The sequence below is a fragment of the Jaculus jaculus genome, chromosome 16 (genome assembly GCF_020740685.1).
Source record: "Jaculus jaculus isolate mJacJac1 chromosome 16, mJacJac1.mat.Y.cur, whole genome shotgun sequence".
Classification (NCBI taxonomy): Eukaryota; Metazoa; Chordata; class Mammalia; order Rodentia; family Dipodidae; genus Jaculus; species Jaculus jaculus.
The window spans coordinates 67032310-67058203 of record NC_059117.1 but is presented as its reverse complement, the minus strand read 5'-3'; the positions used below and the strand labels follow the sequence as shown (position 1 = coordinate 67058203).

General features: G+C 45.1%; 1 protein-coding gene across 4 annotated transcripts in view; it reads left to right on the top strand.

Moving 5' to 3' along the window:
• Ptprg (protein tyrosine phosphatase receptor type G) overlaps nucleotides 1–22428 on the top strand; it is an 873855-nt gene extending 851427 nt beyond the window's left edge. For all 4 annotated transcript variants that reach the window (XM_004661265.2, XM_004661264.2, XM_045136198.1 and 1 more), the window contains 10 exons: nucleotides 2855–3027; nucleotides 4410–4545; nucleotides 5678–5824; nucleotides 7864–7957; nucleotides 8588–8664; nucleotides 9148–9276; nucleotides 13287–13433; nucleotides 13934–14076; nucleotides 20869–21004; nucleotides 21570–22428. In XM_004661265.2, the coding sequence (XP_004661322.1) occupies nucleotides 2855–3027; nucleotides 4410–4545; nucleotides 5678–5824; nucleotides 7864–7957; nucleotides 8588–8664; nucleotides 9148–9276; nucleotides 13287–13433; nucleotides 13934–14076; nucleotides 20869–21004; nucleotides 21570–21716 (1329 nt within the window). In that variant the 3' untranslated portion in view covers nucleotides 21717–22428. The remainder of the gene's footprint in view (nucleotides 1–2854; nucleotides 3028–4409; nucleotides 4546–5677; nucleotides 5825–7863; nucleotides 7958–8587; nucleotides 8665–9147; nucleotides 9277–13286; nucleotides 13434–13933; nucleotides 14077–20868; nucleotides 21005–21569) is intronic.
• Nucleotides 22429–25894: the final 3466 nt, after the last annotated feature.

Here is a 25894-nt window from a genome sequence, read left to right as displayed (position 1 = left end):
TCTCACTCTAGCCCAAGCTGACCTGGAATTTATTATGTAGTCTCAGGGTGGCCTTGAACTCACAACGATCCCCCTACCTCTGCCTCCTGAGTGCTGGGATTAAAGGGGTGCGCCACCATACCCAGCTAGTATACCCTTTTATCTTCTCATCTCAACCCTCATTATCCCCGGAGGACCATGAAGGCCTCAGTCAGTTCCTGTGGGGCATGTCTCAGGGTATTCCTACCCCCTCTGTGGCTCTTACAAGCTTCCAGCCCCTTTTTGCGCAGTGTTCTCTGAGCCATGGAAGACCTGCTGGCAGTCTGGTTCAGCGTTGAATTCACTGTAGGTTCTGGGTTTTGGCTTTGATGGGTCACCATCACCCTGGGGCTGGTGGTCAGGCAGCAGTGAGAGCCATATTCGTGTTGCCGCTTCCTCTGCCATTTCTCCTGGGTCCTGGCAGACGTGATAGAGGTGGCATGTCTCATGGTGGGCAGCCAGCTATCTCCTTCTCGCTAGATCTTGGTTCTCCTCCATTTTCTCTGCCACCTGTAAAAGAAAATGGATTCTTCAAACAAGAGTGATAGCAGCTTGAGCTAAAGGGGAACATGCAAATTTATTGAGTTTATTGCTTTGTTTGTGGTGTTCAAGCCCACTCTTCTCCCCACAGCGGGGGGGGGGGGTTCTCTCTGAAATCTGAGCTTTCACACCGTGGGATTCTGACTTGGTTTCCAGAACCAGATATGAGTTTCTTTCCCTCAAGTCTGATCAGAGAGCAGAGGCTGCACAAGGGTGTACTCCTTGAGGAGCGGGTTGATTTTGTAGTCTGATGGGTGCCCTGCTTACCCATGCTGCTGGTGCCTGTTGTCCTCCAGCAGCTCCCATGGGGCTCGCCAGGGTGGAGCTAGCCTCCCTTTTGGTTCCAGTGTCCTGTGACTGAAGCCTAAGGTGTCTTCAGCGACAGGCTCTTAACCTTTCGCTCTGGCAGGTAATCATATGCTTTGGCAATGGCCTGCAGTGTTTAGGGGACCTCATGGGACACCCTAATTCTGGGCCTCGGATTTACCGGCCAGCGTACGTGGTTTTGAGGTTAAGCTTTTTCCATCTTCTGGCCGGACAGTCCCTCCTTCCTCCCCCTTTATTAGTGGTTATATCTTGGAGAATGATGGGACTGATCGATGACTTAGCTTTTGTGTAATTCTCTCCCCTCTCTCCAAGCCCCGCCCCTCTCCCAACCTATGGGGTAACTCTTCCTCTCCTGGTTTCATTCTGGCTTTAAACCCGTATTCCTGGTGCCTACCACCATTTGCGCTCATCCCCAGTTAACCCCAGTTAGGAGTCACTGCTGTGCAGCGACAGGGTAGCCAACAGTATGGAAAGGATACGAGTCCTTCAAAAGTTACCTGTTCAGGGATCAGGGGCCGTGAATGCTACTTGCGTTTCCCCCTCAATGGGGGGCATTGAATACAGGCGGCCCGGAGGTGTAGTTAAGAAATCGATATAATTAACTCAGATCCTGAGAGTTGGTGTGGAAACACTGCCTTCAAGTTATCTCAGTTTCTCTCTCTCCCTACAATCCACTGTCACAACAAGCACTACTTGGAAGTCTGGATAGCAGCTCAGCAAGGAAATGTAGTAACTTGACAGTCTTGAGCTTAAGTGTTCCTAGAAACGCTGTTAGAGGAGGAATGACATAAAACAGTACCTCCTCACCCCCAGAAGACTTGTCGTTTACTCAAATCTCATGCACAGTTTTGCTGAGTCTGTAGCCCTAGGCTAACTGTATAAAAGTTACTTTAGGGGCTGGAGAGATGGCTTAGCGGTTAAGGCGTTTGCCTGCGAAGCTTAAGGACCCAGGTTTAATTCTCCAGGTCCCACGTTAGCCAGATGCACATTGTGGCGCACGCGTCTGGAGTTCGTTGGCAGTGGCTGGAGGCCCTGGCGCGCCCGTTCTCTCTCCCCCACCCTCTATATCTAATGAATAAGTAAAACAATTTTTAAAAAGTTGCTTTAGATGAGTGACACTGGGGTCGAGCTCCTGACTGGCTCCCACAAACCAGAAGTCGCTTTAAACCCACAACACGTGTTACCCATGGGAATTTCTCCTCCTTTTGCAAATGGCTTGAGTCAGAGAAAGCAGCAGGCAGAGGTGTCCCGTGACCTGAACAGTGTACCAAATAAGCAGAAAACAAGTTTAGAAGCTCCTTGGAGCACAAGGCCACACGCTTGAAGCTTCGTTGGTCATTGCTGACACCTCCAAAAAAAAAAAAAAAAAAAAACATAAGGGCTGGAGGGATGGCTTAGCAGTTAAGGAGTTTGCCTGAGAAGCCAAAGGGCCCAGGTTTGATCCCCAGGACCCACAAAGTGGTACCTGTGTCTGGAGGCCCTAGAGCACCCCTTCTCTCTCCCAAATAAATAAAACATAAAATGTTTTACAGATACTGAGACAGAGGTAAACAGAACAGAGCAAGTGATCTATTTGAAGAAATGCTTTCATCTAAGATAGTTACAATGCAGGGCGTTCATGCTTCTAAATGAAAACTATTCTGGAAAGGTCGTCTGTGAGAGGCAGTGTTTCTCACGCAGGAGCCTCCCTTCACTTCCTGTATGATGCATGGCCGCAGGGAACCACCAGCCCTGGTCCCAGCGGTGAGAAGAAATGGGAATGGCATATCCAACTGGAGGCCTCCTGAAGTGACCTGAAAGTTGGTCACTAATGGAGTGACCTAGTTCAGGAACAGTAGTTGGGAGCAGAAGCTCAGAGGTCCTCTTTTCTGATACCCTTGCATTCTGTGAAGCCAAAGTGTTGATGGGCTCAGAACTGAGCAGGTCTGGTCAGTGATCCGTGAGGTAATGAATGTGCCACCTCTTACAGGGCCAGAAAGGAAATGCCAAGGGCCGGCAGAACGAGCGGACAGTGATCCAGTACCACTACACGCAGTGGCCTGACATGGGCGTCCCCGAGTATGCCCTTCCGGTCCTGACCTTCGTGAGGCGGTCCTCGGCAGCCCAAATGCCAGACATGGGCCCCGTGCTGGTACATTGCAGGTAGGACCAGCATTTTCCTCTGCGTCTTTCCTGTGGTTTAGCATGGGCAGCAGAGGGAACCCTCTGGAAACCGGGATGAGTGAGCCTTCCTAAGTATCTGTATTTCCATCGCACCAAGAGATCATCTCCAAAAAGAAATCTGCAGTTTGGGGGGGGAAAAAAAATCTGCTCAACAAGATAAATACCGAATCTTTATAAAATCCCCCATTGTGCTTGGGCACGCTATAGGCTTATACTAACAAAAGTTTGAACTTAGGGCTAGAGAGATGGATCAGCAGTTAAGGTATACGTCTGCAAAGCCAGTGAGCGGGGTTTGATTCCCCAGTACTCACGTGAGCCGGTTCATTTGCAGTGGCTGGAGGCCCTGGGCGTGCTCATTCTCTCCAGCTGCCTCTCTCCTTACAAGTAAATACATAAAAGTGAACTTGAACTCAGACAAGTTTCCCCCAGTGGGCATTTGATTTTCTGAGGGACCCTTCTAAATAATACAGAATTATGAAAGTGTTTTAATTTGTGGTTTATCTGTGCTCCAGAAAACGCCTCTTGGAAAACCACTGGGGAAACACTGTACAAATGATGATTCCTCTGAGCTAAGAATGTTAGAGTTGTTTCAAATGCTTTTATTGTATGTCACCTGTGATTGTATGCGTGACTTTATAATGTTTATTAACACGTTTGTGTGAGGATGCTCCTCACTGGGGTTGCAGGACGTGCATGATTTTTTTTTTCCTTGCTTTTTTATTCATGTTACTTACTCTGTAACTGAGGTTACATTGCTCCATAGCATTGTCTAAGCATTTTTGGGGGGCTGTTCTTATAATGTGCTTTGACAAAACAAGCCATTCACAGAAGTGGAATACATCCTATGCATACAGTCCCCCGAGACCTCTGTTTTGCTAATCCACTTTGCCGTCACTAAAGTGGAGATAAGGCTGATCAAATAGCCTGCGGATTGTGCTAGATAGGGACCTTGGGGCACACTGCCAAAGCAAGCTTGTTCACTACTGCACATTTCCGATCTTCCTAGGGATCTATCTAGATAGCAACTAAGTACTAGAAAACTAACATGTCAAGTTTGAGAGATGCACCATTGCCATTCTTTTCCTAGACTCCTAATGGAAAATAGCCACTTTAAACAGAATTTTCTAACCCTGGAAGCACTAGTCAGGGTCTTGCCTTTGTGGACAGGGAATTGTTCAAGGGTCAGTATTCCACAGGCTCACTGAGAGCCGGAGAAGCGCAGAGAGTGCCTTGCGTGAGGACGCTGCTTTCTTCAAGGCAGAAGTGACCAGGTGCTCCTGGTCAAATGTCCTGTGCCATTTCTAAGTTCCTCAGCACGTGCGCTGTCCACGGTCCCAGCGGGGTGTCTCTGTGTCTTGTAGCGCCGGTGTGGGCAGGACAGGCACGTACATAGTCCTCGACAGCATGCTCCAGCAGATCAAGGACAAAAGCACAGTGAATGTCTTGGGATTCCTGAAGCACATCAGGACACAGCGCAACTACCTCGTGCAGACGGAGGTAAGAGCAGCTGCGCGGTGTGGTCACTTGGGGGAAGTCGCGGGGTCAGAGCAGACGGCCCGAGAGCTGTGCTGTGCTTGGGAGTGCACGTTTCCGTTTCTTAGAGTCTTGACATCTGAGCTGTTCCATACTGACCAGGCACTTAGAAATCTGTTATCATGATTTGTGTCAAACACGTCTGGCCTGACAAATCCATCAAAAAGCATAGTATGGGCTGGAGAGATGTCTGAGTGGTTAAGGTGCTTGCCTGTGAAGCCTAGGGACTCAGGTTTGAATCCCCAGGACCCTTGTAAGCCAGATGCACAAGATGGCGCATACATCTGGAGTTTATTTGCAGTGGCTGGAGGCTCTGTTGCACCCATTCTCTCTAATTTATATTTACATATACATACACACATACATACACACACACACACATATATACATATATATATGTATATATAATTTATTGGTTTTCCAAGGTAGGGTCTCGCTCTAGCTCAGACCTAACCTGGAAATAACTCAGGATGGCCTTAAACTCATGGCCATCCTCCTACCTCTGCCTCCCAAGTGCTGGGATTAAAGGCATGTGCCACCACGCGCAGCTTCAAATAAAATATATATATATATTTTTAATTTTTTTTAAATTTATTTATATGAGAGCGACAGACACAGAGAGAAAGACAGATAGAGGGGGAGAGAGAGAATGGGTGCGCCAGGGCTTCCAGCCTCTGCAAACGAACTCCAGGCGCGTGCGCCCCCTTGTGCATCTGGCTAACGTGGGACCTGGGGAACCGAGCCTCGAACCGGGGTCCTTAGGCTTCACAGGCAAGTGCTTAACCGCTAAGCCATCTCTCCAACCCAAAATATATTTTTTAAAGCATGGTTCTTTAAACCTTTGAGCTGCTTGCTGTAATGAGCCCCTATTGTAGGCATAGTATGGAACACAGAGGTAAACTGACTACAGCCTCCGCCCTAACAAATTATGGTGGATAAAGCAAGTAACGACTGGAGCCAAGCAGCTGGCTGAAAATACTTGAAGGAAGTGACTGTAGGTCCCTGTCTGGGGCAGAGTTAATGTAAGGCGAACTTCAGGACAGGCTAATGTCCCCTCTGCCGGGCTCTTTGGTGACAGCGGGTGTGTGCCTTCCAGGAGCAGTACATCTTCATCCACGACGCCTTGTTGGAAGCCATTCTCGGAAAGGAGACGGAAGTGTCTTCAAGTCAGCTGCACAGCTACGTCAACTGCATCCTCATACCCGGAGTGGGGGGAAAGACGCGGCTGGAGAAACAGTTCAAGGTAGTGCCCTGAGCAATGCCCACTGTCAACACTCAGAAAGCACCCCATGCTTTGGGTCATGTCTTCTCTGAACAGTGCATGGCCCTCCTCACATATCACGCAAAAAGTTTTGACATTGTTGGGTTCAAGTTGATGTCATAAAATGCTATATTTTCCTCTGGGCTAATTTATGACCTTGTAAACATCGTCTTTGGGCCCAATGACATTAGATTTTGATCCTGACTAGTTCAGGGAAAAAAAAAAAAAAATCAATGGTATTTTGATCCAGGCATGGGACATATGTATCTAATTCCTAGGTGTAAATGTATAAGAGTAAGTAGAGACAAAAGTTCCACACAAAAAAGGATTTTTGATAGGGAGTTAAGCTTCTATGGCATTGACTGGCATGAAGGTGACCAGGATGTCTAAGTACCAATGACCAAAAATGCGCAAAGGATTTATTTAAATGTCACACACTGCCTCTGTCTTTCCAAGTGCTTTCCTATTCATTAGTTTTTCACTGTTGTCAGTACTATTTTTTGTTAAAATTTCCACAGACTATGAAATCTTTATTTAAATCTCAGCTGAAGAAATGGGACTCTGCCATGCCCATCATACAAAGCGGTAGTAAATGAAAAACTTAATTTCAACTTGAACTTAATTAATTCAATAGTAATACTAATTTAAAATTATAGCTCATTTCCTAACATACTGACTATAGTAAAACCACTTGAGGTAATTAATAGAAGATACAATGCATTATTTTATTTTATTTGGTTTTTCAAGGTAGGGCTTCACTCTAGCTCAGGCTGACCTGGAATTCACTGTGTAGTCCCAGGCTGACCTCGAACTCATGGCAATCCTTCTACCTCTGCCTCCCCAGTGCTGGGATTAAAGGCATGCACCACCGTGCCTGGCTTTTTACAATATGTTATTTAAATGTTTAAAATGAACTCTCACAAATTACTAACTACAAATCTTATTTAAATTTTGCCTTTCACATTCCTGCTAATTTCAAATGAAGGCTTCAGAATCTATGGAAAGTTTTGCTGTGAAAACAGTGCACATAGATTTGTCTCATCTTGTCCACCTTCACACAAAATGGTCTCATATAGAACAATGTATAAAACATAGAACTAAAAACATTACTGAGATCATTTTTGTCTCAAAATCCTGAAATCCAGGATCCAAACCTTTTTAACTACCAATAGAGTGTCCCAGGTAGAAAATTTCACATCATGAAATTATTTCATGCCCTAAACATGAATTCCATATCTACACTGATGCCTGTCCTCTAGACATTTCATTATGTATACACAAATACACCATACTCTCCCCAAACCTGAAATTCTACTGGTCCCAAGCATTGACAACTCAACCTATATTTCTTCATAAGAGCTTCTTAAAAATATATTTATTTGAAAGAGAGAATGGGCACCCCAAACGCGTGTGCCCCCTTGTGCATCTGGCTAGTGTGGGTCCTTCGGCTTTGCAGGCAAATGCCTTAACCACTAAGCCATCCCACCAGCCAATAACCAAAGTTCTGAACAAATAAGCTGTTCACTTGGAAACTAGGTGGTTGCCCGCCTTCATAGGCACCAATTCCTTTATTACTTAAAAAAAAAAAAAAAATCAAACACAAAAATGAAAATTGCTACAAACCCCTAGCTAGCAATAATGAAGCAATGGGAGTGTTTCCATACACTCCACTGAGACAAAACCTCCATCTCTCATTGTGATGGACTCTGAATCACATCAGACAGTTTTTGTAGTGTAGACTCACTCACCCAAGTCCCATGTGCCATTCGAGACTCTCAACCAACATTCACAACGGCAGTGATGCCATGCCAGCGAGGACGGTGCGGGGTTCAGGAAGCCCTGCCCCCGCCGTACCTTCACTCCACATGCCTAGGCTGACGGGAGACAAGGACACAGGCAAGAGGAGGGATCAGAGAGGCTTTTGTCTGTGTATCTCTGATTGTTGCTATTATCTCAGATTGTCAAGCATGTACCGTCATTCATACTCCTGAACAAAGACTAAAATGCTGCTCTCTTTCCAGCTGGTCACACAATGTAATGCAAAATACGTGGAATGCTTTAGTGCTCAGAAAGAGTGCAACAAAGAGAAGAACAGGAACTCTTCTGTCGTGCCATGTAAGATCTTAAAAGCAGTCCGACTCGGGGGACAAGTGGGATAAGCTTGGTTTGATGTATTATGCCAATACGACGTAGCACCCATCCAAATGAACAAGTAAAGAAGGGGTGGGTTTGGGTGCCAGCAGATCATGCCATCTACTGTCATTTTACCTCCAAATGCCACTGAGTGCAGCCAAGAACCCTATCAGTGTGGCATTGACACTTTGGGTTCTAGATTAATGTGGACAAGTGGGAATCCAGGCCCTTTTGATTCGTGGTGGCTCTTGCCTAAACCACTCAGGACACAGCAGAGGGCAGCATGTGCTCTGTAGACACGAGCGTTGCCAAGGCCTGGAGCGGCGTCCCTGTACGTCCTTCATGGGGAGAAGAGCCCCAAGGACAATGGATCGTTGTACCTCTAGGGTCAAGCTAACTGAGGCCATGTTTGCACTATGATATTCTGGACAGCCGGCTCCTATTGTAGAATTCCATTTCACCCTCTGCCTTAGCTGGTAACACATCCACTTGTTTAGTGAAGCCTTAGTGGATAAATCACATAGCGCCCTGGCTCTTCTAAGTGCCAGGCATAACTGTGGGCTCCTGTGTCTAATAAGATGGTGCTGATGTTTGTTCTCTCCCCTGTGATAGCTGAGCGTGCCCGAGTGGGGCTTGCACCACTGCCTGGAATGAAAGGAACAGATTACATTAATGCTTCTTATATCATGGTGAGAGCCCATTGTTAATCATAAATAGAGTCAATTAAACTAAAATGTGTTAAGAAGCAGATACCACCTGTGTGACTGATTCGTTCGGATACCATTTCTTAGTATGCAGTATCAGAAACAGAATTCTGAGTCTCGAAACTTTTAACTAAACATACCTGAACAATAGTACAAAAAAATTAAGCCAAATGCTTCTTAAGACATTACTTTATTGTTAATTTCACTCACCTAGCCTTTGAATAAATGTTTAAATTCCTGCTAAGTGAAAGCAGCAGGAGGAACTTGAAGTGAATTGCATGTGGAGAGAAAATTGTCTGCACAGTGTTTGCAGGAATTCATCTCAAAATTAGCCAACTGTACTGAACGCCCTTCTCAATTACTGCATATAGTCAAAACAATGCTGTCTTCTTTCATGAATTTATGCAACTACCATCAAGCTAGAACCAAACATTCCTACTCACTGGCTTTTCCTCTTCCTGACTGAAGGGCTATTATAGGAGCAACGAATTTATCATAACCCAGCATCCTCTGCCGCACACCACGAAAGACTTCTGGCGAATGATCTGGGATCACAACGCACAGATCATCGTCATGCTGCCAGACAACCAGAGCTTGGTAAGTGCCACGTCTGCTCCCCATTACTAAGGCCACAGGCATGCATTTCTGTGACACCTTGCCCTGAGGCCTCTCTGTCTGCCCACGCTAGGGAGGGGACTTCTCACAATACTGTCCCTGGCAGCTGCACCGCTTGATTCTCCAGTGTTGTTGAGAGTTCCCTTGCATGAGGTAGAAGGTTTTAGACGCTCCTTTTTTTAGACGCTGTTGTAGATTGCTCCCCTCCCCTGCCAGCAGTGAGATGCTTCTTGTTCTTCCTTTGTGAGTTTCTAGACTTCCAAATTTCATCATGAAAATACACCCTTCCTAAAATCCACCCTAGTCTGTTTCCCACTGCACAGGGAAGGCAGGAGAGGCTAGTGTGTCCAGCCCATAGGTCCACTAAGCCACGAGAGCTCACTGCCCTCCCTAAGTCCTTCTCTAATAAAGTCTGAAAATCATACAGGAGACAAGGGAGCAAATGCATAGCACAAAGTCACATGCTTCACGGGTACATAAATTTCAGAATTAAGCTGGGTCTTGGGAAGTTACTGTGTAGGCATGGAGCCTATAATAAAAAACCATGAGGTTCTGCCTCTAGGAGTGTCAGATTAATGAGTTTTTAATCAGAAAGAACAGCCTGTGATTGCGCCCCTAGTCTGGGTGACGTGCCTTTGACTGTGTGCCCAGGCAGCAGGAACCTCGCGTGCCGCCTTTTGCTCCCAGCACACCAAGGCTGCTTCTGCGTGACGAACGACAGAAAAATTCTGGAGCGTAAATTTTCAAATTAGCTGGCACGGGGTCCATTCTGATTGGCACGTGGAGAGGGGAGGCATTTAGGGTTGAAATGTTCATTTGCTGGATGTGTCAGTCCTTGCTTACTGCCATTTGAGAGAGGGCAGTCACCAAGAATCTACCCCCGAGCGTATTTCCATGGAAGGACTAGGGTCGGGAACATGGTCTGTACGCATCCAAGCTGGCATGCCAGGCTCTCGTTGAGGCCAGGCTACAAAACTGCTATCTTTTAATCACTACTATACTAAGGAGCCAGTGACATTTGGAGCCACTCAAAATTTTATCTGAAGTATATACATCTTTATGTATACATTACTATTTCAAGCCAGGTAATGCAATCCTGTAATTCCAGCACTTGACAGGTGGAGGATGAGGAGTTCAAGGCCAGCCTTAACTACATGAGGCCTTGTGTCAAATTTTATAGATGTACTTTTATAGATGTACATCTATATATGTGTGTCAGCAAAATAATCATGAGAGCAGAACACCTGCTTAAGAAGTAGCACTTGGGCTGGAAAGATGGCTTAGTGATTAAGGCACTTGCCTGCAGAACCCAAGAACCCAAGATCAATTCCCCAGGACCCATGTACGCCAGATGCACAAGGTAACAAATGCATCTGGAGTTCATGTGCAACGGCTGGAGGCCCTAGTATGTGCGTGCTCTCACTCTCTCTCTCGCTCGCTCTCTCCCTGATACATAAAGAAGGAGCATGTATTTTTATAGTCTTCCAAGATGAGCAATTACTCCCTAGTTCAATTCCTATTTCACGAAGTTTTTTTTTTTTTTTAATGCCAATCAAAATCTCTTTGTGTCCTTGAAGCTCCTAGTTTTATATTCTCACTTTTCAGTATGGACATTAAGGCTCAGAAATACTAAGCAAAGCATAGGCAGGGTCCTGGATAAATTGATCTGTGCATATTGGTTAGATTCCGTAGATCCTGAATCTGGTTATAAGGTCATATTTCCATTTCAAACAAAGCGTAATAGAACTCCTGATACCCACAGGCTCCTTTTGTATAGACTACAACCCAGTTGCTAATCTGCTTCCCCTTATGCTGAGCTTTAAAAATAAAAATGTTCTTGGCAATAATCTATATTGAAACTTGAAAGGGTGATAAGTCTCATTGGACTGTTGGCTCATTTCTAATGCGACAATACAAGATTAAACAAAGCCTTCTTTGTTTTGAACATTATTTCTGACTCCAGTGATAGTAACCAGGCATTCTCAGTAAAAAAAAAAAAAAAAAATCTACATACTACATGCAGGCTAGAGTTTCTCCTTTGGGCTGATTCTTAAAAAGGTAAAGGGTTTCCATTATCATATTTCTCACCAAGCCTCCAACGGTTACATTTTTTCTTAGGCACCCATAGTTTTCAGAGATAGAATTTAAGTAAAAGCCTGAATGTCTATTTTTAACCTTAAGCTGGATGAGTTCACGTAAAGCCTGACTCAAAGTTGAAAGACTTCCATGTCACCCTCTTGAAATCTAACACTACAGGTAACTTATCTTTTAAGAACACCTTGTTCTTATTTATGTACAATGTTTTTCCAAAAAGGCTCCATCCTTTACCATTTATCAGCAGTACAATTTTAGACCAATATGGCATCTCTGAGCATGTCCTCATTTGTAAAAACAGATGGTAGAAATCCCTTATCTGGAGGCTATCGTCCAAATTTTATAAAGAACTCATATAACTCAAGAGAAAAAAAATGAGTAACCTAAATAAAAAAAAAATGGGCAAAGACGTGTCCCCAAGTATGACAAAAATAATCAACAGGTATACGAAAATACCCTCAATGTGATCCAAGGCGGTGGGAGATACCACCTCATGCCAATTATGATGTCTTCTACCATCCTAATTGCAGGGTTTTTTTTTTTCCTTCTTTCTAAATTTGGCATCTCTGAGTGGCCCAAAAGTCACTGTCTTTTCACTCAAGAGACAACACTTGCCAGGCATGGTGTCAACACTGCTGTAACCCCAGCATTTGGGAGGCAGAGACAGGGAGACCAGTGTAAGCTGCAGACAGCCGGTCTGCATACACAGCCAGACCCCGGCTGAAAAGGGGAGAGGTTGATGGCACTGGAGATTGCAACAGCCATATAGAAAACAGAGGCACTGAGTCACCTCCTTGACAGACACCTGCACCATTGTACACAAGATCCCAACTGTGGACCCAAACCAACTGTACGGCCCTGCCACAGTGTGAGCTTGGAGAACACAGGCGGGTGAGTTAAGCCTTGGACAGGAAGAAGACCACGTGCTTCTCACAGTGGAGAACACGTCTAAGCTGGAGAGAACAAAATGGTTAGCTGTGTGTGTGTTGGGGGGGGGGGGTGATGTGGATGAACAGACCTAGAGTTCATTTGCAACAGGAGGAAAATAAGTCACAACATTGCACTATGACATTTGTGGTCTGAGATTTGAGTTGATGTTTCCATGTGAGCACAGCACATCTGTGTGACGTGCAGCATGACTTGACTCCCGTCTGCATGACATACTTTCTACTTCATCGAAAGCTTTAATGGATGAGCACACTAAATTTTGACTGGGTTCCTATCCTGTCACTCTCGTCTGTCTTCCCACTCCTCTTCCACTGAGCGCTGGCCTTGTTCTGTTTCTCCCCATCCTCCATGTTAAAATGTGGGAGGTTAATAACCACCGCCGCGTGGCTCTGACATCTTCCTGTCCCCTCTCCAGAAGTGCTGCCTGAGCCTAGGAAGGCGTGATAGACATGTCTCCTGTAGTGCTGAGCTCTCAACAGCCTCATGTTTTCAGCTTTGTTTTTAAAAACATTCTCCATTTCACTAATACTAAATAACAATGTTAAGACAAGTCTTTCTCAAAATGCTACCCAACTGTAGAGCTGTCCCTCCCATAATCCGCAAGACGTAACAGTCAGTGTGTTTGGGTTGTGGAAGTAACGGTGAAATGCTAAATGATCTAGATATGATCCGTTTTTACGAAGCCAATGCTAATAGCCCTTTTTGACTGGGGCAGACATTTCCAGAAGGAGTGGTTTGGGGTTGAGAGGGTGAGAAGTAATAGTGATATGAAATGGTTATTACCGAAGGCTATTTTAAAATAGAATACAATAACCCTTGTACTAAGCACAAGATGAAGGACATAATGCTTGAATTCAACTTAAAAGATGAATTGAGAGGTATGGAAAGACGCCACCATAAGGAGTTAGTTCAAAAGAAAACATTCAATAAAAATTTTTTCCCCTCCAAAGGCAGAAGATGAGTTTGTGTACTGGCCAAGTCGAGAAGAGTCCATGAACTGCGAGGCCTTTACCGTCACCCTCATCAGCAAAGACAGACTGTGCCTCTCTAACGAAGAGCAGATCATAATCCATGACTTCATCCTTGAAGCCACGCAGGTAACCTGAGCCGGGCCCGGGAGCACCCTTTAAAGCAATCATGAAGAGATGGGCCACCCACCAGTCACGTCCGGGCACTTGACAAAGACGGAATTCTAAATACGCTCATTTCCTTTTCTTCCTTCAAATATTTGCTTTCTCTAACTGGCTGGGTGAACTGTAACAGCGCCTCCAATCCAGCACGCATGCAGACAGGGCTGTTCACCTGATCATGAAAGCAGTATACTACAGTACAGGTAGTTCCTTAACCGCCAGAAATAGAAGCCTTTCACTATGTTACACACGCAGCATGAAGGCTTCTTAACAAACAGTACTCTGTATATAATAGCTTCGTCCTTACGGGAAAGGGAAGGGGGGCTGTGTTAGGTTTGGTGGGTGCTGAACGACAGTCTCTTCTACTGTCTGCTCCGGGGAGCTGCTCACAGCTGTGTTTCTGGGATGCGATGACAGTCACAGGTCAGGTGACGGCTGTGCCCCCCCTCCCCCCATGTTGGTTTCAGGATGACTACGTGCTAGAGGTGCGGCACTTCCAGTGCCCCAAGTGGCCCAACCCGGATGCCCCCATAAGCAGCACCTTTGAGCTGATAAACGTCATCAAGGAAGAGGCCTTAACACGGGACGGCCCCACCATTGTCCACGATGAGTACGTACCCGCCGCCCTGGGCTGAAACGGACACGCTGTGCTTGCCAAGTTGCCACAGGCATTTTAACAAGGGATGCCACATTTAAAAGTCTGCCCGTGCCCCACCACTGTTTCTAATGTGCACGTGTTCTACCTATTGTCAGTCTGCTTACATTCTTTTGTTTATTTATTTGAGAGAGAAAGAGGCAGATAGAGAGGAGAGTGGGCGCGCCAGGGCCTCCAGCCACTGAAAACGAACTTCAGACGCATGCGCCCCCTTGTGCATCTGGCTAACGTGGGTCCTGGGGAATTGAGCCTCGAACCGGGGTCCTCAGGCTTCGCAGGCAAGCGCTTGACCGCTAAACCATCTCTCCAGCCCTCTATTTACATTTTAACTGGTCAGATTCTATCCAGGCACTCCTAAGGTATATGTTGGAGAAGGGGAAAGTATTATATCATAGCCACGCGTGCTTCTGAAGGTTTTCTGTTTTACTAACAAGTTATTTAATAACTTGATTAACTTCACCCATAAACAGGTAAGTTTATTTTAAACCCTTACATTAAATTTCAGCAAGCACTTATTAGGGAAAGAACCTTTTAAAAAAATATGGATTGCTTGATTAGTAGAGATAAGGCTACTAGTAACAATGGTGAATGAATGCAGCTTACATTTTATAGTATGGTATTGGCATGTGGCTTTACGTGGGCACTGGGAAACCAAACCCAGGTTGCTAGGCTTTCCAAGAAGCACCTTAACCACCGAGCCATCTCTCCAGCACACACACAATTTTTTTTTTTTTAAATACCTTAATGAGGCTGGTAGGGGTGGCACATAACCCCAGCATTTGAGAGGCAGAGATAGAACTGCCATTCCGAGACTACATAGTGAATTCCAGGTCAGCCTGGGCTACGGCAAGACACTGTCGGGGGTGGGGGAGGAAACCGTTAATGACGCCCGTTGTACTGTATACTAGCTTTTAAAATTAATTAATGTAAGGGTTTAAAATAAACTTACCTGTTTAATGGTAAAGTTTATCAAGTTATTAAACAACTCGTTAGTTAGTGGGCACTGAGAAATCGAAACTGGATCATTAGGCTTTGCAGGCAAGTGCCTTAACTTTTATTTGTTCGAGAGAGAGAATGGGTACTCCAGGGCCTCCAACCACAGCAAACTCCAAATACATATGCCACCTTGTGCATCTGGTTTGTGTGGGTCCTGGGGAATTGAACCAGGGTCCTTTGGCTTTGCAGGCACATGCCTTAACTGCTAGGCCATCCCTCCAGCCTTAACTTTTTTGGTTGTTCATTTATTTATTTATTTGAGAGCAACAGACACACAGAGAGAGAGAGAGAGAATGGGCATGCCAGGGCCTCCATCTACTACTAACGAACTTCAGAAGCATGCGCCCCCTTGTGCATCTGGCTAACATGGGTTCTGGGGAACTGAGCTTCAAACCAGGGGTCTTAGGCTTCACAGACGAGTGCTCTCTCCAGCCCAGTCTTAACTTTTAATATATTGCTGTTGCCCAAACAGTCTTAAGATCAGAGTCTGAAGTACTAGTAAGTAAAAAAACACAAAATGTATGTATTCTCCTCTATACAAACTCCTGCAGATACGACAGATCCTAATTCAGTTGTGTCCTCAGAATCACGCAACCAGAAAACAGGGAAACAGGCAAGCCAGGGCACTTGCCCAGGACCTGAGTAGGTTTACAGTTAGTACTAGGCCAGAATCAGCCACATAACTCATGGAGTCAAGCAGACCCCATGCTAAAACATAATTAAGGTTTTCCAGATAGGGGGCTGGGGAGATGGCTCAGCAGTTAAAGGTGCTTGCTTGCAAAGCCCACTGGCCCAACGTTTGGTTTCCCCAGAACCCACATGTGGAGAGACACAAGTGGCATAAGCATGTGCCCCCCAGGCTGACCTCAAGCCCATGGCAACTCCCCTGTCGTAGCTTGCTCAGTGCCAGGCTTACAGATATGAGTCACCACAAGTTTTCTCTAACGTCACGTTGCCTTGGGGAAAGGCATAGGGTGAAGCTTTCATTCTGTTTCCCTTCTTGCCCTGCTACTGTCTAAAGGAAGTTTCACTTTCTTCATGGGGCCAGCAGTTTTTCATTCTGCATTGTTTTTAGTTATGACTTTTGTAAGCAGTCTGAAACTAAAAGCTGTAATAATTATTAGTAATTGTATGAAATAAAAAGTGATCAGATGTGACCACCAGTATTATGGACACTGACTAGGGAACATCGGTGTAACACAGACCCAGCCCTTCTGGCTTCTTGTCTTAGCATTACTGTACCAGCATCACCTTTCACAGCAGTCCTAGACAAACTGGAAAACTCTCTGTAAATGTATAGAGTGCTCCCGTTTTAACTAGCCTGTGAACAATAATTTGTATCTGCCTTGCATCAAGCCCCTGTAGTTTCACGCCTACACATACCCCCAGAAGTTCTGAAAGACAGTCAACTTCTTCAGCCTTTCTTCTTGGGTATTCAGGTAATGCTAGGTATATTGATGATGTTAAGGTGCTTTCCTGCAAAGCCTAGGGATCCATGTTTGACTCTCCAGATCCCACGTTAGCTGGTTGCACATGCCCACTAGGTGATGCAAGCGTCTGGCATTCAGTTGCAGTGACTGAGGCCCTGGTGTGCCAGTTCTCTTTCTCAAATAAAAATAAAGAGCTGGAGAGATAGCTTAGTGGTTATGCGCTTGCCTGTGAAGCCTAAGGACCCCGGTTCGAGGCTAGATTCCCCAGGACCCACGTTAGCCAGATGCACAAGAGGATGCACGCATGTGGAGTTCGTTTGCAGTTGCTAGAAGCCCTGGCGCACCCATTCTCTCTCTCTCTCTCTGCCTTTCTTTTCCTGACTCTGTCACTCTCAAGTAAATAAAAATGAACAAAAGAATTTTAAAAAATAAAAATAAAAACGAAGTATCAATCCATCTGATTTAGCTCCCAGTCATGTTAACGTCATATTTGATACGTCCTTCCCCTTAAGCCAGCCATGTACTACTTAACAGTAGGCATCCACCCATCCTGAGCAACTTGTCATTAGGTGGGCTCCTCCCTGTATGGACATCACAGGTAGAGCTTGCACAAACCTAGGTGGCCCAGGCCACATCTTGTAGCTACCAGCATGTACCAGAATTTGTTGTGTGTGACTCTACTTAAGAATGGCTAGGGGATACAGAGGTGAAGCCCAAGGACCCAGATTCAATTACCCAGTATACACGTAAGCCAGATAGACAAGGTGGTACACATGTCTGGAGTTCATGTACAGTGGCTAGAGATCCTAGTGTGCCCATTCTCTCTCTCTCTCCAATAAATAAAATATTCTAAAAATAAAAACAGAACGGCTAAGCATGGAAAAGGCAGTCCACAGAGAGGCCAGAGTCATCCCCTGTGAAAAGCACACTCCATACACGACAAATAAGTTGCCTTACTTTGCCAGGCGTGGTACACACCTTTACTCCCAGCACTCTGGAGGCAGAGGTAGGAGGCTCACTGTGAGTTCAAAGCCAGCCTGGGCTACAGCAAGACCCTACCTGAGTTTTTTTAAAAAAAAAAGTTACCTATCTTCTCTCTGAGTAGCTCTAAGAAATACAAGGGGAATCCCAGGTTTAATTATTTCACTGGAACCAATTACGCAGAGGTTAAATTCCTCACCTCATGAAACCATCAGTACAAATGACCGTTTAAAGTGCCATGTTAAATAAGGAGTGAGCCCCACTCAGAGCAGTTTCAGAGTCAGAGGAAAGACAACACGATCAGCAAGGAGCAATGGGAGTCAGGATGGAGGAGCTCTGGCAGGATCACGAAGCGCCGTGCTCTGGATCTAAGAGAAGACTTCGTGAAGTATTATAAATCAAGAGCAAGTCAGCCGCTATGAGCAGAAAATGGTCAGCGAGTAAGACTAATAAGGGAGACTAAGAGACAGGCTTGCTGTGGAATAGGTGGCATTGAAGTAAAGTAGCTTGTAAGGCTAAGTCCAAGAGGTGATCAGCAGGTTGGAGCGGAAGAGACAACAGCCGGGGCTTTCTAGGAATTCAACAAAGTAGGGATGGGAAATTGGCTGGGTAGTTAAAGCACTTGCTTACAAAGCCAGATGGCCCATGTTCTAAACCCAAAGCACCGCACAAGCTGCCCACAAAAAGTGACACCAGCATCTGGAATTCACTTGCAGTGGCAAGAGGCACTAGTGTGCCCGCCCCCCCCCCACACACACGTGCGCGTGCAAATAAGTGCTTTCCTTTTTTGTTGTTTGGATTTTTTTCAAGGTAGGGCCTCACCCTGGAATTCGCCATGTAGTCCCGGCATAAATAGTGCTCCTGGAAAGAGTTCAACAAAGAGTTAAATTCTTCAGCACTCAGGATACTTTAGGAAAGTGACATCCGAGAGACAATCTGAGCGCGGCACTTGACAGTGGTGGTGCACACGCCTGCGCCTGTCTGTTTAAACATAAGCAGTTCATCTATATAAGTTGACCAAAAAAAAAAAAAAATGGAATTACAGTAAACTTCTAAAATCTGGATACTACACTGGCCACACTCATTTACTAGTACAAATACACAATGGACTAAGTTCCCAACCCCAATGTATGAAAACTGAAATCCATGCAGCTAAAATTACTTATAACTAATCCATGGGCTAAACAGATAACCAAGACAGAAACTGCAAAGTACTTAATACCAAATAATGACCATAACATTGCATTTTAAAGCTCAGAGGGACAGAACTATCCCCCAAACGCCCCTCCCCCTCCAAAAAAAAACCTATAACGTACAAAGTACACTAATAACAGTTCAAAAGTAAAGGAAGGCTGGGCGTGGTGAAGCACACCTTTAATCCCAGCACTCGGGAGGCAGAGGCAGGAGGATTGCTGTGAGTTCCAGGCCACCCTGAGACTATATTCCAAGGTCAGCCTGAGCTGGAGCAAAACCCTACCTTGAAAAACCAAAAAAAAATATAATAAAAGAATTAAGGTAACTATGGAGAGATGCAAGGAATAAGCAAGACTGAAAGGGAAGAGCAGAATTCAGGAGTCGGCCTGTATGGATGAGAACGTAGTATGGGATAGAGGCCCGATTGTGCTAATAAGCCAGGTGAGACTATTTGGCAGCAAATGCCAGGCACCTGGATATCCACTGAAGTCAGACCCCGCCCCTCCATCTCAAGGGGAAAGGATTCACATCAGTGTGAAATGCCACAGCAGAGCATCCAGGAGAAAGCGTTCGCAAGCACAGTCCCAAGACAAAAGACAACCAGATGACATCAGGACGCTCCAGTATTCTAGCTGAACAAAATGACCATCAACAACGTTAGAAAGACTAGCTGTGGGGCTGAAGAGATGGCTTCATGATTAAGGCATTTGCCTGCAAGGCCAAAGGACTCAGGTTTGATTCTCCAGGACCCATGTAAGCCAGATGCCCTGGGGGCACATGTGTCAGGAGTTCATTTGCCATGGCTAAAGGCCCTGGCCTGCGCATTCTCTCTCTCTCTCTCTCACTCTTTCAAATAAATAAAGAAAAAATTTTTTAAATTTTTAATTTTTTTTTAAATAACAGGCACTGCTGACACTAAAATCACTTGTAAAACCATTTTAAATAAACAAACCTAGCACCAAAATAGTGAGTTTATGAGGCAATTTCAAAGAGGAAATAGAGATGTCATCAAGGAAACACTAACAACAGTATGTTTCAGTTTGTCTCCCAACTGGGGAAAGGATTTTGAGGTTCAAAATGGAAGAAATACGTATTCTCATTCTAAGAAGAGAACAACTAAGGACCCCAGGGCAGGGAGGGCGTGGGGTGTAGCTGTGAACAAAGTGTGTGTGAAAATTCTGGCTTCATGTTCAGTCCTAAAGAGTCACATGCTGCTGCATGATAGGCATAATGGTGATTTTTTTTTAACTTGTATTTATTTGAGAGAGCAAGAGGCAGATGGGGAGAGAGAATGGGTACACCAGGACCTATAGGCACTGCAAATGAACTCCAGGCACACATGGAGCACGTGGCTTATGTGGGAAATCGAACCTGGGTCCTTAAACTTTGCTAGCGAGCACCTTAACTGCTAATCCATCTCTCCAGCCCATAAAGGTGATTTTGATGGGATGCGAATATCATCATGTACTTACAGACCCTTGGACGACGAAACCCACTGGAGAGATGGCTTAGCCCACAGCCCGTAACCTTTCTGAGTTTATACGATGCCATCACAGTGTTGTTATGACCTAGCATCACCACACGCAGAGAAGTCATGTGCTGCAGCAACACGTTAAGATGTGATGGGTCATTAGGCAGCTGGAATTTTTCAGCTTCCTCATAACCTTCTGGGACCATCATGAATATGGTCTGTGGTTAACCAAAATAGGAGTATGCAGATAGTTTTTCATTCTTATTTGTAAGTTCAACTTAACTGTTTTGAGACTGTTGAAAAAGAAAACAGAACCCTTCAGCCCTGGCAGTTGACCCAGTGGCAAGGTCCTCATATTGGTTTTTCCATGGTGTACCCCATAAAAATTCCCCAACACAGATCTACAGCTTCCCCAACTCTGCTGTGAACCTGCTATTTCCTGTTAGGTATCAAGCTGTTTATAATGGCACAGTATGGGAGATTTTTATTCATCAACAAATGTCACCTTTATTCAGGCTTCTAGGTCCCTCCCCCACCTCTAGCATGCCGTTCAATTTTGTCTTCTAGAACAGTCAGCTCAGCCTGCTTAGTTCCCAGGAAAGTGACTCTGCTTGCCTTCCACTCTGTTCAGTCCTGTACCAGCACTGAGACGGCACCTCCCCTCTCCTTCCGCAGGTACGGAGCAGTTTCGGCAGGAATGTTGTGTGCCCTTACCACCCTGTCCCAGCAGCTGGAGAATGAAAATGCCGTGGACGTTTTCCAGGTGGCGAAAATGATCAATCTTATGAGACCTGGAGTCTTCACAGACATCGTAAGTCGCCTTCTTATATACACAACCTCTGTATCCGCTGAACGTCAGACACACACCGCAGAGCAAGCGTCCTCAGCCAGGGGACATTGAGTGTATCTGGAGACTTCCCAGACTGGTGGGTAGAGGCACTCTGATTTAGTGTATGAGGGCCAGGATGCGGCCAAACACCCTGAGTGCACAAGACACCACAGTTACATGACCCCAAATCCCAACCGTGCCTCATGGGAGCAACTTGCAGTCCTGGTTCGCTTGAGTTCATTCCCTAGCACCCACCGAAACAAGCCGAGCCATATGCAGGGTAGATCTTAATGAGAATAGATTCAAGTGGGTTTTTTTTTTTTATAACATTTCTCGGATAACATTTTTTTTTGCAGTTCTTGCTTCTCTTGTATGTTTTTCACAATGTGTCTTAATTTCTTGGAAAATTCCCCACATGTATATAATTTTTTGATCATGACCCCATCCCATTTCTTTCTCTTCACGATGTGTCTTTCACCGGTAGTCCCCCGTCAGGTGACAGTGTGTTCCCGCTGGTTGGCTCAGCACGCCTCCTCTTGTCTTTCAGGAACAGTACCAGTTTGTGTACAAAGCAATGCTCAGTTTGGTCAGCACGAGAGAAAACGGGAGCGGTCCCACGACCGTGGACAGAAACGGCGCCGTGCTCGCGGCGGACGAGTCGGACCCGGCCGAGAGCATGGAGTCTCTGGTGTGACCGGCGCCCCGGAGGGCTCCTGACTTTGTACACGTCCGAGGACTGGGAACTTTCTTGAGGCCTTTTTTTTTTTTTTTTTTTTTGCCAGACTCTAGGTTATACAATAACCCAGTTACTTTTTTACACTGATAAAAAGTTTTGATATTTATTTTTTGCCATTTTCTGTCTTAATGGTATCCTACTGAGCGTTTGCACCTCTGTTCTTTCACACGGTGAGCCGCGACCTTGCCCAGTTTGCACTCTATGACCAGTGTTACTGCCTGTCGTGGATAACTGGAGCGAACCCTGACGGGACATGCCATGACTACATACATGCTACTTTTAGTTCGGCACAGTGGAGGTCCGTGTTGTTGCCGTGAACCTCGGTTTTGTCATTATTGCTAAAGCAGTCACGTTCCACGAGCAGGCAATCTGTTCTCTGCTGGGTCCCCTCCTCTGGGATGTAGGCACTGCTCAGTCCTACATGCCTGCTGCATTCCAGTGCACTGGTTAGGAATGGTTTCCTGTTACCGGCCTGCAGGTCACTGGGAGTTCCAGAGAAGGTCTGCCGGCACCAGGGCCTTGGGATGGTCCCACTCTGATGTCTGAAAGGTCACTAAGAAACCGGAGGGCTTCAGACTTGCTCCATGTGACATCTATTAGTTGCCAGTTCATATTCACAGCTTACAAATGTGTCAAAATAAAGGATAACTGTATTACAGATTTCACAGTAGCTATGTGGACAGTGTGTGTTATTTTCATTGTGACTCTCTGAAGTAGCTCTACCAGAAAATCAGGGCTGGCTTTCCCAGCAGAAAGATGGTGATACTTTCCTCAGCTCGGTTATGACAAGCCTTTCATTATTTCTTACTTTTTTTTTTTGGTTTGTAGTGCCATTGCTCACAGTAGTAGGTGTTTAATTTTAAAACTAGTCCTCTAAAAATTCTCCACTACTCATATAACAATCGAATAAAAACCTCATACATGCTTAGCATTCTTTTCTTTATTTTGCCAAATGTTCCATAACAAAGCTCTTAATTACATACAGTCTTCTACTTAAGATTAAATTGAAAAGACTGTGTGTGCAACAGCTTTGGGGCTATCTGAACTTCCACACATGGATCAGTCTCATGTCGAAAACACAAAATTTTAAACTTGGAGGAAAAAAAAAAGGTGGCACTTAAATTTTCAGGCTTTTAAGAGGAGACAGTTTTGAATGGTCGTGTGTCATTTAGCCTCAGGAGCAGCTGTACGTCGTGACCACACGGTGACAGTCTCAAGAGCCCACGGTCAGCCTCCGGAGCTATGTTCACCCCACAGCACACATGGGGAACTCGGGCGCATTAGGAGAATTGCTAGAAAACAAGCCACTCACTGGGATCTGCCGCTGCATGTTTGCTTTGGACAGTGAGCTCCTGTGAGACTCGGAATGAGCCCCCCAAAAATAAAAAAACATTGGCCCTCCGAAGAAGGTGGGTTGATTTACTTTGTATGCCAATGAGCTTCAACCCAGGCCCTGGTGGCCACACTCATCTTTCTGGGCGGCATTTCGCCCCGATGACGCGTAGCACAGAGGCTGTCACCACCTGGCCAGGCTGGCCTGCCAGTCACCAAGCACCGGGAGGACCAGGCTTGGTCAGGTGGACAGTACAGTCCAGTCCAGGCGGCTCCATGCAGAGGGCAGATCTGCAGAGGCCTTGAGAACCGCAGACCGTGTCGGCATTAATCTCATCTTTCCGTGTGCAAACAACCACATGGAAAAGTCTCTTTGTCAAGACTTGCCCTACTTTGCAGGGATGGCGAGCAGTTTGCTAAGGGGCCCGTACATCGGCCAGGTTTACGCACCGCCCGGAAGACCGGCCGGTGAGCGGTGCGCAGCAGCCGCCGGCGGCGGGGACAGAACGCGCCAAGCTTCCTAACACGGCAGCAGAGAGCAGAGCAGACAACTCCCTGGCCAGGTTCTAAAGAGATCTCGAGGGCTCTCACTCCTCAGGGGGCAGCTCAGGGGCTGGGACAGTCAGCGTGGGGTTTATAGTCTCTTATCGTTCTTAATGAAAGCAGATGTTTAGAAGACAAACAGCAAGCGTTCCCTTCTGCCCTGTTCCCAGAAGGATCAAGTTGTAGAACTGCACAGTTCTGTGACTCGCCCATGGGAACCGAGTGAGGAGGGAAGAGAGGCGCAAGGAAGGAGGTCAGATAGAAACAACCGGGATGCCTACGGGAGGCTTGGGCCTGAGCCTACGCTCCCAGCCCACTGTGGGACTCCGAGCAGGTGCGCTGTGCCCATCTTGTCTAAGCAGTCCAAATGCCCCTTACGGACGATGCTCACCTTCACTTTGGCCACAGCATGAACCCTCACTATCACTCCTTTGTTACTGGCGAAAATATTCTGCATCTTCCCAGAGGCAGAGTTCCAAAGATGGCGTTTGCTTTGAAACACAGGCACACTGCTTACGTATAGATAACGAGGTTGTTGACACACCCAAGGGGAAGGTTCTAGCTATTGCTAAAGTTAGCGTGTGCTACTTTATAAAATAAGCTCTTATGTGTATGCCCTTAGCTCTAGGTAAACAGAAAACACACATCACAGAAAACTGATTTGTCAGGATTGAGCAGGTGGTCATGTTGGACATCAAAGAGGTGGTGTTGACTTCGAGAGAAGCTCCTTGGACCTGACAGACATGATACCATCTTTAATATTTATTGTAAAATTTTTCCTTCTGAATTTCAAGAATAAGCCAATTCATTCATTCATTCTTCTAGCATTTATGCCCTGGGAACTTCTATAGTCCCTTTCAAGTGAAGAATTCAACAAGGTCAAAGGAGGAAGATGGTGTTCAAGGTCTAACTGGAAGAGTTTTTAGCCCAGAGTGACAATGAAATCAAATGAACCTTAATTATTTTATAATGACACAGCACAACTGCCTTCTTATGACTTTTTCTTACATGCATAATATGTATCTAAAATTAAAATATAGATACCAATTTACCAAAGATACACGTTACTAATTCTAAGCAAAAAATTAAGAAGCCCGAACTCATCTTAATTTAAGAGAAAGTAATCAAAATGTTGTCTTGAGAATTTAGCAGTTCTACTGGAAAATGCTTTTGCAACTCCTCTGTTCTGTAATTTTGGTTCAAATGGTGCCAGTGAATTTTCCACATGAAGGGAAAGATGCCTGCTTTTTTATTTTCCATTGTAGCAGCTATAATTTCACATAACCCTCTGAACCCTGCCCCAGTTATCACTTTCCATACAATATTGGCTTTACTTATCTCCAGAAGAAGGCATGCTAAAAATAGGAAGAAATTGTAATAATTGATACTGGCCTCTACTTTTGTCTCAGCTGTTCAACGATTTTTAGTATTTTTGTTAAATATTTGCAAAGGGAAGCATTTTCTACAGAGGATAATTAATTTCAAGAAAAACAAATCTTGAGTTTTAAGAAAATAAACGTCTCCAAAAAAGGAGACAACTCGATTTTATAAAATGTCGCAACTCTCCAACATTTGGGGTGGTGACTCCATTTTTGTTAGGACATTTGAAACTAACAAGCAGCCATTGTTTCTAAAAGAACTCAACCTTCATGCCACCTCATGTTTCTTTCACTTCATTTCCAAACACCTAAAAATCATTAAAACTGTAAATATTTTGTTGCTTGGTAAGCATCTTCTGGGAACTTTGTATCTATGGTATATAATCATAGAATTTTATATTTTCATATAAAGCTAATTTTTTTCTAGTTTCAACTCCATCATAGTTTTTTTTTTTTTTTTCCTTTTTGCTTGTGGTGGATATGTGAATTCAACGTTCTGTGTATTGAAGTAGCAAGAACCATCTTTGCATTCCCAAAGAATGCAACACGTGTTATTCCTTTGAGGCAGTGGTTGTGAGAGTTGGGCTTTCTTTTCAGTTACACCAACCATTTGTGCAATAGGGAGTAGACATGACTAGTCATAGTCTCAGAATACATTTGTCGCATTGATCCATTTGGAAAAAAAGTGATTTTTTTTTTAAAGAAAATTTGTTCGTGGGGGGGGAGAGGGGTTTTGTAACCTGAAATTTTTCCCTTTTTTCTTCTGTTTAAAACTATATCAAATCCTTCTATTATAGTGTTATTTAATATGTAAATTGTATTGCTATACATAAAATAAAGTATGGTTTTTGATGTTCTCATCAGTATTGAGCATTTCTGTGA